Below are 15293 nucleotides of genomic sequence, written 5' to 3'. Positions count from 1 at the left end.
ATCCATCCATCCATCCATCCATCCATCCATCCATCCATCCATCCATCCATCCATCCATCCATCCATCCATCCATCCATCCCTCTCAGGAACTTCTTATGGGCAGCATTTCTAACATCTACATTCCAGTTTGGAGCCTGTTTTGATTACATGCAAAATAATGTTTGGACCAAAAGTTTCACTCAGAGAGAAACCAGAGACTATTCATTTATTTATGTTTTTTTCATATTGTAAACTTAACAAGAAGCAGGAGGACAGGTGTTAGTAATTTTTTAGATTTTTTATTTCTTGCACATTCAGATTCATCCTGCTGCAGATTTTTTTTTCTCTTTTGACTATTAAACTGTGGTCAAATTAGCTTCTAGCTAATTGTTAAGATCAGCTGCTCACAAACACACTACCTGATGTTGGATGCTGATTATGTGTTGAGCTTTACAAGGCTGCCACATAGTGGATGTTTTTGGTAACTGCTGGTTCACAAGAAACAACACTAGCAGCTGTTTTATTGGTCTGGCTGTTGAATCAATATCATAATCATGGTATGACAGTATTATGTCCTCATCCCCCAGCTTTAAGATTCCAGATATTTCTTAAATTTTGAGTTAAAAGGGTCTCAGTAGAGACATTGTTCTTGTGTGTTTTCAGTGTCGTAGCATATTCAACATATTCAAGGTTACTAAGGCTTTTTTTTTTGTCAAGAAAACAGAAACTACAAAATGTACCATCAATGCTGCAGATGCTGTGGCATCGTCTCTATATTTTATTGTTTCACTTTTACAAGGGGTGAATCAAAAGGGCAATTTTGTGTCAGTGTTTTGAAGTTACTTATCAGGCTTGAAAACAACAGGAAGTTTGTGTTTAAAAAAACTTTTATATTTTCTGGCTTTAAAATCTAATTCTGTCTTCCCGTTATGGAAGATGCAGCCATTGACCTGGCTCTGTTGCAACATATATGTAAAAGCATAAGGAATGGACTCCAGATGTTTGGCTGGCCTTCCATTAACCACAGAGATGCTCCTGTAAAAAATAAAAAATAATGACAAGACTGAAGGAGGAGAGAGAAAGTAGGCACAGAGAGGAAGAACAGATGCTTCAGAGAAAGACGAGACAAAAAGCAGAGAAACGTTCCTTTGTGCTTGGCTTCATCTGTTGACTCATGACTCTGATCTGAGCTCAGGATGACTCCAGTTTCTGTCTACCCGTCTGAAAGAGATTAACTCCCACAGGATGGTCTCTGTGGACCTAAAAACAGAGAGGTGGCTTTCATGCTGCCTGTTTGAGTTGACCAGGTTCCATGAACATAAACACATTCCAGACATTATCGTTACCCCTTTGCTGCCGAGCTGATAGCCTACAGGGCTACTGACAGACACACAGGCAGGCCAGGCACTTGTGTGTGTTCCTCCACAGCCTTCTATTAGCAGGAACTGCTGTGCACCTTCACCAGGTGTTTCCAGCCAAGTGGTTTATGATAGGGCCGGACTGGAATGTCCCACTGCAACACAAGCCTGCCAGAGCCATTAGGAACACAAAGGGGGGAATTCTGCAGGAATCTTTTTTCCTTTCTAATCACTGCGTTCGGCACCAACAAATGAAATGAGGCAGAACAGGATAATATCTTCAAATAATGCATGGCTGTATGATAATCAGTCAAGGAAATAAAGTGCTTTTTAAATGTGAAAGCCACACCGGTTATACAGAAGAATCGATAAATCATGCCGTTTTATCAAGAATTTGGCAAAAAAAATATGTGATCTCAAATATAAGTAGATGTTGCAAATGAAAGATTGTGGCAGAAAGTTAATAAATGTGGGTGAATCTGTTGGGAACACAGCCGAAAGAAAGTCATAAAAATGATTCAAGTGTGTGAGAAATGTTCTGGGTGTTCTGTGAGTAAACTCTGGCCTTCTCCCACATTCAGAGTATGTATGTTTGATTGACCGATGCTAATTGATTTTAGGTGTGAGTGTCTGTATGGTTCTATATAATGCGTCATGTTTCTCTGTGACGGACAGATGATCTGTCCAGGCTGTACTCTGTCTATCGCTCAGGCGATTGCTGGATTTAGGCAGCAGCTCCTCTAGAGATTAGGCAGGCTCTCTCATCTTAAAGAGTAATGTCTATTGTACTCATCAGCTTTAACTCTTCTGTTTGTGTGCATGTTTTGTGTGTTTCTGTGAGTACAACAAACATCAGTAAATCTGAAAAACTATCACATCTCATTTTTAGTGCCACTCTAAAAATCTGTCTTTGGCCTGTATTTTTCCTTGGCTTTGGTCTTTTTAAAAAGAGTTTCTTTCTAGGCTCTCTGTAGTTGATATTTATAACTGGCTCTCTGCAAACTGAGAAATAAGCTTAGAAAAACATTGTTACTTTTGAAATTATGTTTTTCCTGAGATGAACGATAGATTGATTTTTCTTCTGATGTTGACTGTCTATCAGTCTTTGTATTAAGTTTTAAGCAGGTAGTTACAGCTTCATTCTTAACACACCGAATATTGAAGTTAAACATTATTATTATTATTAGTAGTAGCAGTAGTAGTGTAACAGTAGTAGTAGTAGCACTAGTAGTAGTTGTTGTAGTAATCTCCTAGAAATTACTGCGAACATTGGCATTGTATTTAACCTAGATCATTAATTCAGGTATGTTTGATCTGAACCTTTTAAAGTTTCTTTGACATTTCACAATGACTGCTTACGACGCACCTTAAACTTTGGCTCCTGCATCTGTCTGTCTGCCTTCCCTCTGACTGACCCACCAACTCTCATCTTTACATTTTGGTTCTTCTCCAGTAGAACCAGCTGCAGCTGTAGGTGAACTTTCTGCAAAACTGTGACCTGCAGAGTGAAGATGGGAAACCTCAGAGGACTGAGTGTCTTCATTGTTCTGACTCTTGCCGTCTTCACCTCCGCCAGACCAAAATCAGGTCAGTCTGCCTTTATCAGGAGAAAATATTAGGTTGTAAACATCAAGTGGATGTCATCTTTAATTTTTTGACATTTTTGTTACTCACAATGGGATCAAATAATCTTAATGGGACTCATGATTTACATGAAAATGACTTTTAAACAGTCAATTCATATTTCATCTGGTATTCACTTCATGTTCATGGCCAGACAATAGACTCATAGAGGTGCTTAAACACTTTTCATTGCTCACGTCTGTCCGAAACTAAAGAAGGATTCCTTGAGTCCCACATGGCTTCCTACACTGACCGCTGTGTCTCTGGTTATTATTTCCATGGGCTGAAACTCTGGATGTACATTAATCAAAAAGTCCCATTCTAGCTTATAAATCGGCTACGAAAACACAGGCTCATCAAAAACTCATTCATGGCTGCAGTGTGTTTGAACCATGATGATGTTACAACATGAAAGTGAGTCAAAGACGAAAGATGAAAACAGACGCCCAGTGAGAGCTGGAGCCATGGAAAAGTGAGGTTAGGTGTTGTAAGTGTTAAGTATAAGACTCACTTCCCAATGCTGCCTGGTCTGAAAGTCATCTGTTGTTTTATACAACCTGACTCAAACTGTGTGGAGCAAAGTTTAGTTTGGAAGTAAGTCTTATAATGAATTACTGGTGTTGCAAACAGCAGCTACTTTAAAAGAGTCTTATTGCAAATCACAAATCAAATCAATATGATTTAACTATTTAAACAGTATGAGACAAATTGTTGAAGAAACTGGAAATCCAGGAGCAATCAATCAGTGTCAAAAAACAAAATAACAGATTCCAGTTCAAAAAGCTCACATGAATCTGATCATTATAAAATAAGGAGAAGAGTGGAGAATGTATGAGTTATTTACAGTATCCTCATTGTAACTTTCAATTATTATAGTGTGGCTATTTGTTTTCTTAATATCAAAGCCCTGTTGCTCATAAACTCAGGCTGGCAGAAGTGGGCAGGAGAGTGACTCTGGAGATAAAAGGTCAAAATGTTCAGGTGCTCACATAGAATAAGAGTACTCACATATTTCCTGCTTTCCAGTTAAAGACATTTGTTCTACTATCTTAACAGTGTTTTCTTGTGACCCTTGTCTCAGGTCCTAATCAGAAATGTAAGTCTGGCCCGGTGGATCTAGTCTTCCTCATCGACAGCTCCCGCAGCGTAAGACCACATGAGTTTGAGACAATGAGGAAGTTCTTGATCGACATCCTGAACACCCTGGACATTGGACTAGACACCACAAGAGTGGGAGTTGTTCAGTACTCCAGCCAGGTACTTTTTGCAGTCACCATCCAAACCATTTCCAGTTATTTTTTCATAGAGAACACATATTTTCTCTGGTAGTTTATTTAATTTGTAGAATTTCTTTCAGAAGAATTATGGAAATGATGAACAGTTTGCTTATGTTGCTGTCGACAGTCACCTTCTTTGTGCTCAGGTCCGCAGTGAGTTCTCCCTCAAGACCCACAGCAAGCTGGAAAACATGGTGAAAGCCATCAATGAGATCGTTCCACTGGCTCAGGGCACCATGACGGGCCTCGCCATCAGATACTTGATGAATGAAGCTTTCAGTCCCGGACAGGGAGACAGGCCAAAGGTATACAAACTGCTGCCTGAAGTCAATTTGTTCCTATTTATTTGACAGGCTGATTTTTTTTTTGAAGACCTTCGCAACTGATACAAATGAGGTCCAAAAATCTTAATCTTAATTTTTTGACTAAACTTAGTGGAGTTCATCAATATTTTTGGTATGGAAGGCATACAAATGTTATCTAAATTTAGCAATATAAGATCTGTGATGTAAGAGAACATGCTTTTAGCAAAGGAGAGCTCACTAATAGTCAATACACCAGTAGCAAGCTAATGATTTTCTTTCTTGTTAGGTCCCCAACGTGGCTGTGATTGTGACAGATGGACGTCCTCAGGACCGTGTGGCGGAGGTGGCGGCTGAGGCCAGAGAAAGAGGCATTGAGATCTATGCAGTGGGAGTGGCCAGAGCCGACATGACGTCACTAAGAGCCATGGCCTCCCCGCCCTTCGAAGACCATGTGTTCCTGGTGGAGAGGTTTGACCTTATCTACCAGTTTGGCCTGCAGTTCCAGGACAAGCTCTGTGGTAAGACTGCAGAACAAAAACCATCGCACAAATGTGAAGTTTCAAGAAAATGTTCATTAAACTGCTCTTGACCAACTTAGGTTTGATACTTTATCTTTTCCTATTATTTCAATACTTAGCATAAACTTTTCTGCTGGAATGTAAAACTCTGACTCGGAACAGTTTTGAGTACCATTTGAAGCTCATAAATTACCTGAACTCTGGAAAGTCACTTTTCCTGGATTTCAGATCATGTTTTTATAAAAAGTCCCATCTGAGTCTGGCCTTCACATTTAATTCAACAAATGGATTGCAGTTTTTTGAAGTTATCTTGTAGCCAACTATTGTGAAAATGTCTTGCAGCTGGATTCAGCTGGGCCAAAATAACCTTTCTTTATGGAATCGACAAACAATAAATGTTTACCCTGAAGATAAAAAAAAATTCCCATCTCTCTGCTAAATGTTTTAATATCTTTCATACCAGACTATATGTTTCCCTTCATATTTCCACTTCCATCAGCTTTTCTGAACAGAACGGTTACTCTGAAAATATATTGCAGTTTTACTAAATGGAAGAAACCTGGAAACAATTCATTTGAATAGATCAGGGATTTCATCAAAAATATATAACAAAGGGTGGAGTGAAGCTGATTAGGTGCTCAATGTACCTGTAGAAAAGTTATTGTAATAGTATTATTTTATCAGCATTATTGGAGACTTTTGTAACAGTGACTGCAACAGTTCAACTAATAAAGTGTCAGAATTACAGAATTTGATATGCATGCTAATGTCATCACTAGAGTTTGTATTGGACACATGTTTTAGACTGCATTGCAAAGCAAATAGTTCAGTTGTTGTCATGACTTTGGCCTGAACTATGCTGCAGGTATTGATCTGTGTCTGGAGTCTGACCACGGCTGTGAGCATCTCTGTGAAAGCTCCCCAGGATCCTTCACCTGCCACTGCCTGCCTGGATACAGGCTCAATGCTGATGGGAAGACATGCTCAGGTAAAAATATTACCGAGCAAGCTTCACATTTGTTTTTACAGATCAAGATAGAATATTTTAGATCAGATTGCAACTGTGGAATAAATGCATACTAAGTAACATATGCAAGTACTTTAGAAGCGAAACAAATATCATTCATTGGAGAAAGTACAACTGGCTATTCTGCTAAAAGATCTGATAAATGTCTAACTTTTACACTTAATCCATGATTTTTTTTTAAATGTCATTATGTTTCTGTTTGTTTTCATGTGTTTCTCAGCCATTGATCTGTGTGCTGAACGAAAGCATGACTGCCAACAGATCTGCATCAGCTCACCTGGCTCCTTCACCTGTGACTGTAACCAAGGCTACCACCTGAATGACGACAAGAAGACATGCTCACGTCAGTCTCACACACTCACACAAACCTCACTGTCTTTACATGTTCCAGTTTGACACATGCAAAATAAATTGCTATTTTTACAATAATCAAGATTTTGTTTGCATGAATTCATGTCAAACAATTTTTTTATTGAAATGGAAAATTGGTTTATTTTCTAAAAAATGCTAAAAAAAATGTTTTGTTCAGCTGGATAGTTTTACTTGTTTGAGTAATCTATAAATGGAACTATAAAAAAAGGATTTGAGTTAATCTGGCAGCCACAGCTGTGATTATTTTATGAATACTTGCAATATTACTTTACCATAAAAGATTATATAGGCTCCTGGAGAACTTTCTTGTTAGTTGACTTAGCTTTGAAGTTAGCAATATTAGTCACTAATGTGACAATAAATAGAGTACCGTATTTTCCACACTATAAGGCGCACCTAAAAACCTTCAATTTCCTCAAAAGCCGACAGTCCGCCTTACAATCCGGTATGCCTTATATATGGATCAATATTGAGCTACAACAGGTCTGGCACCTACGGTAAGCAGCCGCCGACTTCATTTTCGCCCGTAGAATAAGAAGCGCGCGGTGCATGCTGGGATAGTTGTCAGAACGCTGGTTTGTTAATAAAGTTTGACTGACCTATCTACCTACCGACCGTCTGTAATCAGGTCGTCTGCAGGTCATTTAGCACCACGTTCTCCACCAACATGCTGTGCGCGAACGGAGAAGGGTGACCATCGTCCGACCACGCCCGGAGTCGGACTGTTTTGTTGACATTCCCTTTAGTGGAGCTCCATCTAGTGGATGCATAGCGTAACTCCAGCCTCTATCTACTGTAGCGTCTATTCTATAAGGTGCGCCTTATTGTGCGGAAAATACGGCAGTTCCATTTAAGCCAAACCTGGATTTTGTTTGTAATTAGCCATGCAGTTTGCAACATCAAATGGATTTAAATCTCTAAATCAAATGCTGAAATATTCGTTTTCTGGCTGGCTTCATGCAAATCATAAATGCTTTGCTGAATTTCTCTTGCTTCTTGCTATAACTTGATGCAAACTAGGCTGTAGCAGCGCTTGCCCTGTCCTTTTAATCTGATGAAGTGAGGTTAAATGATGACAATTAACACTGCACAGCTGCCATTTCCAAAAGCATTTGTTTGTGTTCCTAATATATTTCCACCACTCCACAAAAGTTAGCAAACAACTTTTCATTATTATATTTATTTTCTTGGCACAACACAATATACTGTAAACAAGAAACCCAGTGTATTTGCATCGGGTTTACTCTCACACTCATGTCACAACCATCATGGCACTGACAGTCATCACTTTTGAAAATATGTACCTCCTTTAAACAACAATTCAATCTGAAACCAATATGAACCTTTTGAACAGCAAATACAGAATGTTTTAACGGCTATAAAACTCAGACATGCCCATCTAGTGGTGTTTTTGTTTATGTGCACGTCCTGTTCACATGCACTCGTTTATAGATGCAGCGAGGCAAACAACACCTGGATCTCAGGATAATTTAGACAAAAAAAAAAAAAAAAAGAAAAAAAAAGACAATTTAAGACCTTTTGGTAACACACAGATCTTCAAAGACTCAGAACCATGTAATTATTGTTAACAGAAAAAATGTGTTTTAATGACAGATTGTCAACTATTCTGATTTATAACAACAGGAGTACAGGGGCTATTTAGAGGTTACTGGTGATTGCATATGTGAAACAGATGATTACATGTATTTTACCATGTTTGAGGCCTGTTCTCACAGTGTGTTTTCAGTAAAAAAAAGATTTAATACAGGACCAAATTAACTCAATAAATGTGTGTAATTTAGCCATTGACCTGTGCGCTGAGGGAAAACATGACTGTCAACAAGTCTGTGTCTACATGGGACCGGGCGTCTTCACCTGCGACTGCAACGAGGGATACAGACTCAATGTGGACGAGAAGACCTGTGCACGTTAGTCAGTGTTTCTAAACAATCCTCATATATAAAGATATGTAAATATGCACACATAAAATCAACAGATTGAAGTTAGTGTCATTTTTTTTATTTTTATTTTTTACTATCTAAAGACAGTTGAATCCTGGTACAATATGAGTGCAACTGTTTTTCGCCATAGCTTTAGAAAATCAAATTCAGTGGATGACTCATCCAGATAATAATTAATAAATACCACTTTTTAACAAAGACATAAAAACCTGAATATTTAGAAGAGCTCCTTTATATACCCTCATTGTAGCTATAATGTGTGAGACTGCAAACTATATTACTTTTATATTGTTTGAGAGTAAATTTCTCTGCAATTGCTAAAGGTTTTAGAAATAAATGGTTACATAAATGGTACATCTAACTTAAATGTTTACAATTTAGCCATTGACCTGTGCGCTGAGGGAAAACATGACTGTGAACAAGTCTGTGTCTCCTCGGGACCCGGCATCTTCACCTGCGACTGCAACGAGGGATACAGACTCAACGTGGACGAGAAGACCTGCTCACGTTAGTCCGGCTATCACAAAAATACACCTGCTCACACCTTTACAGACAGACATATCTAGGGATAAAGGACTCAACAACAAAGTTAAACTTTTTGCCCACTTCTAATTTTGAAACCAAAACTATAACCACTGAACAGCTTCCACACGTCGCTGTAATTGTTGGAATGTTCTGCAAGAGAGTTTAAAGACATCACACTTATTTTATCTGAAAACATGTCACATGCAGTTGTAAACATTTATTTTTTAAGGAAAAATGCAAATCTCTTATTTAAGTATAGAAAATCCTATGACGCCTGGTGAGATAAGCTTTATTTAAGGGATTAAGTAGTAATGAAATAGTCAATCTTATACTGTTATCAACTCAACAAAAATTAGACACTGGGATCTATATCTTGATGCAAGCTTATGTAAATGACCTGTCTTGCAAATAAGATGGACATTTTTTTGCTTCAGTTTGAAAACATGAATTATTAAACTGCCAAATGAGAAAACAGTTTATATATACCACATATTACTTATTAGATTCAGCAAGTAATTTATAAATTATTTCATAAAAATCATTTGTGAAGGCTGATAAGAAAGCTGCAGAAAAACAATTTTAATTGACTGAATGTTTGTTATTTAGCCATTGACTTGTGCGCTGAGGAAAAACATGACTGTCAACAAGTCTGTGTCTACTCGGGGCCCGGCGTCTTCACCTGCGACTGCAACAAGGGATACAGACTCAATGGGGACAAGAAGACCTGCACACGTTAGTCGAGCCACAGATTTTAACCTATACAATACAATCAACCCAGCTAATACATTTCATACTGTTATTTATGAAAACGATCAATTAAATTGGAAAAACTCTGTGTAAAAAAAAAAGTCAACCTCCCCTCATTTTATAGGCAAAATTGGAGCTGTGTCTTGCTGACTAAACCGATTAGAGTTTTGACTTTATATTTTTTACTTTAAAAGGTGCAAGACAGTTATATTTATTTCATTTTGGTTGTGTTTTAAAACCAACAAGATAACTCAATTATTGTGTATAATTTAGCCATTGACCTGTGCGCTGAGGAAAAAGATGACTGTCAACAAGCCTGTGTCTACATGGGACCGGGCGTCTTCTCCTGCGACTGCAACGAGGGATACAGACTCAACGGGGATGAGAAGACCTGCTCACGTTAGTCAGTTTTGTGTTTCTCACAAAAATACATACTTATACAGACATTTGTAGAATTACACAAATCTGACAATTACCTACATTATTTAAATCTGATAACAAGGTTGAAGATGCTTCTGCCCTTATTGTCCTGAAGTAAAATTTAAAGTCTACTCTCAGGCTACTACACAGACTTCATATTTGACTCTAATGGCTGAAACTTTGATCAGGAAAGCTTTTAGACGTAACATTTAGTATCTGACAACATTTATTGTTCCAGCTAATATTTATTTAGAAACACAATTTTTGCATTTTCTCGAAGAAGTGATCCAGAATTATTTATTAATTAAATACTTCCAAAATATTACAATCCATGATATTGGGATAATTTGTGGGAATACTTTTCCAAGGACTGAGAGCTTTTGAGGTCTTCCAAATGGTTGCTTACTAAATCTACTAATCTAACTTTTACTTAAATACAGGGATTATTTGAAAGTTAAAAATGCCCACATGGGAAACATTCTTTTTACTTGTTGGAACTGTGGAAACATTTCCAAGTAGTTTGAAAATGTTTAAGGAATTCTTAATGATTAACAAGTTTAACTCAATAAATGTGTGCAATTTAGCCATTGACCTGTGCGCTGAGGGAAAACATGGCTGTGAACAAGTCTGTGTCTACATGGGACCGGGCGTCTTCACCTGCGACTGCAACGAGGGATACAGACTCAACGTGGATGAGAAGACCTGCTCACGTTAGTCAGGCCATCACAGAAATACACACATGTACAGACATATCTACATAGAGAGATCTATGCGTCATTCCTTCTGTTGAATATGTCTTACAAAAATGACAAAGTTTATTTCCTCTTTCGATTATTTCTTAGGAAAGTATAAAATATTTTTTGCTGCTTCCAAGATTTTTGTGCAAAAATGAAAAGGTTTGTTAGGATGGTTAGCACACATCATGTCTCTGTTTTTAATCCATACGTTTGTGGTGCATATGGACTAAAAATGTAATTTATTATCATATTTATGTATTTGTTTAAACATTTATTTGAACATTCTCTTTGCGAAACTCTCTTTTTTTTCTAAAACTCAAAAATCACTTAGTATTTGTATAAAAGGTTACATCAATATCACTATATATTACTTACTTACTTACTTACTGCTAATCAAATGAGATGACTAAACTTTACCTTATAAAATTCTGTGCAGGTACAATTAACACTGTCTAAATGACAGTGCAAGTAAATACAAAGTAATACTTTATGCAGATGATGTGATACTTATTTTGAAGTTGAAAACACAACTTTTCAAGTATCATTTAATACTATTAAGTAATTTTCAGTAATGTTAGTTTATAGTGTGAGAAAATAGTTGGATTTATAGTACTAAAAATTCTACATTTTTCACTATGCAATTTGTTATACTATCTGCCCAAATAACAAAATCAGTAGTCCCAAGCCCTGGTCCTTGGGACCCACTGCCCTGCATGTTTTTAATAAGTGCTTTCTCAAATATTTACATGACCATCTTAGCATGCCATCAAGCACTGCAGAAATGTATTTATGACCTATTCTTTAAAACAACAACAACAACAACAAAAAAAAAAAAACAGCCATATCCAGAACATATCAGACAGTTGATCCTGAGGATAAGGATTCGGGTCCACTGGCTTTGGTATAACATGAGTCAGTGTGCTAAAAGCGACAAAAAATGTATGAGACATTTTAAAAGTAAGCTTTAAGTTAATGTTACAATCTTCAAAATAGTCCTCGATTAAAAATGCTTCACTTTACTAACTTTATAGTCTAGTTTTTCCTGCTGTCATTTGCTTGAAAACTAACAAAAAAACATTCAACAGGCGTTTTTATTTGCTTTTCTTCTTTGACATTTTATTGCTCTAATTAGTTTTATGTTTTTTTTTTCTTTCCTGGTTCATTATTGGATTTTACATAAATCAAGTCCTGACCTTCATATAACAACCCTGAATAAATTATCCTCTTTCTTTCTTGTCTTGTCTTATGTCTTGTTATCGTGATGCTTCTTCAGAAGAAAAGAGAAACTGTACAAATACAAATGTCATGTTTTGAGTAAGAAATGTCTGATGACTTTGTCAGAAACTTTATGGAAATATAGATTGGGAATTTAACTAAATTAATGTGTGTAATTTAGCCATTGACCTGTGCGCTGAGGGAAAACATGGCTGTGAACAAGTCTGTGTCTACTCGGGGCCCGGCATCTTCACCTGCGACTGCAACGAGGGATACAGACTCAACGGGGACAAGAAGACCTGCTCACGTTAGTCGGGCTCCCACAAAAATACACACATAGCCATATGTTCATATTTACACAAATCCAAGGATAATGGGTATTATACCTATTTAACAGCAAAGTTGGAGTTAATTATTTTTCTTTAATTTTTTTGTAAAATATAAAATATCTACTGTTGTTGCAAGGTTTGTTAAATTGGTCAAAATCAGCTATCTCACTCGTCTTTAAATATGTTGGATCTAATTGGCCTTACATCCTCAATCCTCATATCACCTACACACATCAGATTAAATATTTAGATATAAGTATACTATCCAGTATGTTGCTCAATCTAACATTTAAAAAATGCACAAAATAGATGATCTAAAACATAAAACTGTCAATGTCTGAAAAAAATCCCAACCAAAATGTTACTAGTCATTAAACCATATAATTGTTCTTAGCATTTTTACTAGAACAGAAAAATGGGCAATGTGATAAAAGCATAGATATGATCAGTAGACCAAGCTTTGATACAAGTTCATTTGTCAACCATTTTAGTGGTTAGAATGATTGGCAACATCCCAGACAACAGACTACAAAAACTAAAAGAGGGTTTTGTTGAACATGAACTTTTCCATATTTCCATTTAATAGTCAAACCACGTTTTTCTAAATGTAATCATAAGATTAATTTCACCATCTTGGTAGAAAACTCTTTACATCACTAACTACAGGTCTATTCTTTCTTGTTTAATAGATACTTTACCATTCACTAAACAAGAAAAAGACTAAAAATATCTATCCTCCCCTTTATCCTCTTCATTTGCTTTTTCTGTTAAATCTTATTAATACTGTTGGTCTTAATGCTTCTTGCTATATTTAATTATACAAAGCTATTTTTTTTAAATAGGCAACAGAGTAATATGTATTTGTTTATAAAAATGTACCAATTAACAGCTTGAAACTAATTATTGTGTCTAATTTTAGCCATTGACCTTTGTGCTGAGGGAAAACATGACTGTGACCACGTCTGTGTGAACATGGGCCCGGGCATCTTCACCTGCGACTGCAAAAAGGGATACAGGCTCAATGAGGATGAGAAGAGCTGCTCAGGTTTTTTATTAAATATGCAATATTTATGCCTATTAGCTTTAGATAGATGAAATCAGCCTGTATTTGATTCGTGTCACCTTTTGAATATGAAACTGTTATGAGTGTTTCAAGATACTTTGTTGGGTAAATCTGAATGTGTGCTACGTTTTGAGATCCTGCTTTAAGACTACATAAAATTTAGCTGCGTATGGGCACTGCTCTAGTTAAATAAATAAAGTTAAACAAAAGAGGAAATAAATTATATACATCATAAGGCTGTATTGCCACAATATATTTTGTATTTTAGGAGAATCTCAACAGATGGTTCTGCAGTCAGAACTCTGTTGAGAAGGCCGTCACCATGTCCTTGGTTTTGCTGACAAAGAAACTCATAATGTGTTGCACTTTAACTCTGACTTGGAAAAACATCTATGTGCATGTCTGTGTTGCTTTAGCCATTGACCTCTGTGCTGAGGGGAAACATGACTGTGAACAGATCTGCATCAGCACCCCGGGCGTCTTCACCTGTGATTGTAACAAAGGATTCAAACTCAACAGGGACAAGAGGACTTGCACAAGTCAGTGAATCCGTTTGTTTTTTTTTGTGTTTTTTTTTCATTTGCTTTCTCTGCAGGCCAGTTGCTGATTAAATGTAATCCATTCATCACTACTGTTTCTCTGCCTTTATCTTTCCCAGCTCATTTGTAGAATAATTTTATATTTTGCTGTTTTAAGCAGCACTGATTTACAGTTTGTATGTCAAATCCTCTTAATTGCCTGAAAATTGACATTCAAAACTTGATTAAACCTCTTCTCTGTTTAATGTGTGTACAGTTGATCAACAAAGAGACTCGTCAGCAAAATGCAATATAACTGAATGTAAAAATTCAGTATTAACCTCTGATCTTAAAATTACATTTTGTGTCATTGTTGTGATCTTTTAATGGCCAGAAGTGACTTCAAAATACTGGATGAATTGGACATCCAGTATTTGTTAGCTTATAAACCTTTACATCAAAGTAGGACATTTTGATTCAAGGAAATATAGTAATACAATATATTATTCAGTTTAGGCATCGTCCAACACACCAGATTAGGTTGAGTTGTCACACATCATTTATGCACAACTCCCACCTGTCTGAAAAATCTGCCAGCAAGCGTTGTTGTTATTCTTCCACCTGCCAGACGTCCAGGTTTTAATTCAATCAAAAATATTTATAAGGTAAGGTTATAAAAGTCCAAACATAAGATGATTAAGTGCTGACTGAGAAAGAGGCAGCCCTTTTCCAGAAAAGATGAGGGAGAAATGTGTCTCAGGAGGATCATCTAGCAGGAAATGCATTGCTTTGCTTTTGTGCAATAAAAACAACTTTGTGAAAAAATACTGGTAGAAAAACAATGTTTTATTATGAAATATGTCTAATTTAATAATGACTGGGCAACAAAAGCAGCGGGTTTGTTGTCAAGTCAAAGGTTACTGGGAGAAAGAAAAGTACAACAATTACATTGTCCTTTGGTTTGATCAATTTGGTGTTGCAATAACTATTAGTTGAAATATTTTTGAATTTAGAAATTTGTATTGCTCAGAAATCTTTTTAATTTGCAATAACCTTTGCATTTCATTGTCAATGTCTCATCATTTATCACAGCAGCATATCACAGCATGACATGCTGCATGTGTTTTGTCTCTTTAAGCATTTTTTGTTGAGTAATTGTTAATGAATTTGTACTTTTTTAGACATGGACATGTGCAACACGGTGAAGCACGGCTGTGACTACCAGTGTGTAAACACCCCTGGATCTTACCACTGTATCTGTCCTGAAGGACAACTGCTTCAGGATGATGGCAAGACATGCGGCAGTAAGTCCAACCCT

At 36.7% G+C, this 15293-nt stretch overlaps 1 protein-coding gene across 27 annotated transcripts in view; it reads left to right on the top strand.

Moving 5' to 3' along the window:
• Nucleotides 1–15293, top strand: part of matn4 (matrilin 4) — a 60798-nt gene that overhangs the window by 6981 nt on the left and 38524 nt on the right. For 8 of the 27 annotated variants that reach the window (XM_016680475.1, XM_016680465.1, XM_016680481.1 and 5 more), the window contains exons 2-13: nt 2792–2925; nt 4043–4218; nt 4385–4543; nt 4830–5061; nt 5927–6049; nt 6309–6431; nt 8263–8388; nt 8803–8928; nt 9553–9678; nt 9967–10092; nt 10698–10823; nt 12247–12372. In XM_016680475.1, the coding sequence (XP_016535961.1) occupies nt 2850–2925; nt 4043–4218; nt 4385–4543; nt 4830–5061; nt 5927–6049; nt 6309–6431; nt 8263–8388; nt 8803–8928; nt 9553–9678; nt 9967–10092; nt 10698–10823; nt 12247–12372 (1645 nt within the window). In that variant the 5' untranslated portion in view covers nt 2792–2849. Of the gene's footprint in view, nt 1–2791; nt 2926–4042; nt 4219–4384; nt 4544–4829; nt 5062–5926; nt 6050–6308; nt 6432–8262; nt 8389–8802; nt 8929–9552; nt 9679–9966; nt 10093–10697; nt 10824–12246; nt 12373–13313; nt 13440–13873; nt 13997–15156; nt 15280–15293 lie in introns of all 27 variants that reach the window. The other 19 variants (XM_007569630.2, XM_007569632.2, XM_016680484.1 and 16 more) reach the window with 19 other exon arrangements.

The sequence above is a fragment of the Poecilia formosa genome, unplaced genomic scaffold, assembly GCF_000485575.1.
Source record: "Poecilia formosa unplaced genomic scaffold, Poecilia_formosa-5.1.2 Scaffold243, whole genome shotgun sequence".
Classification (NCBI taxonomy): domain Eukaryota; kingdom Metazoa; phylum Chordata; class Actinopteri; order Cyprinodontiformes; family Poeciliidae; genus Poecilia; species Poecilia formosa.
Note: the sequence above shows the minus strand (reverse complement) of the source record. Positions and strands in the feature narration are given on the sequence as shown.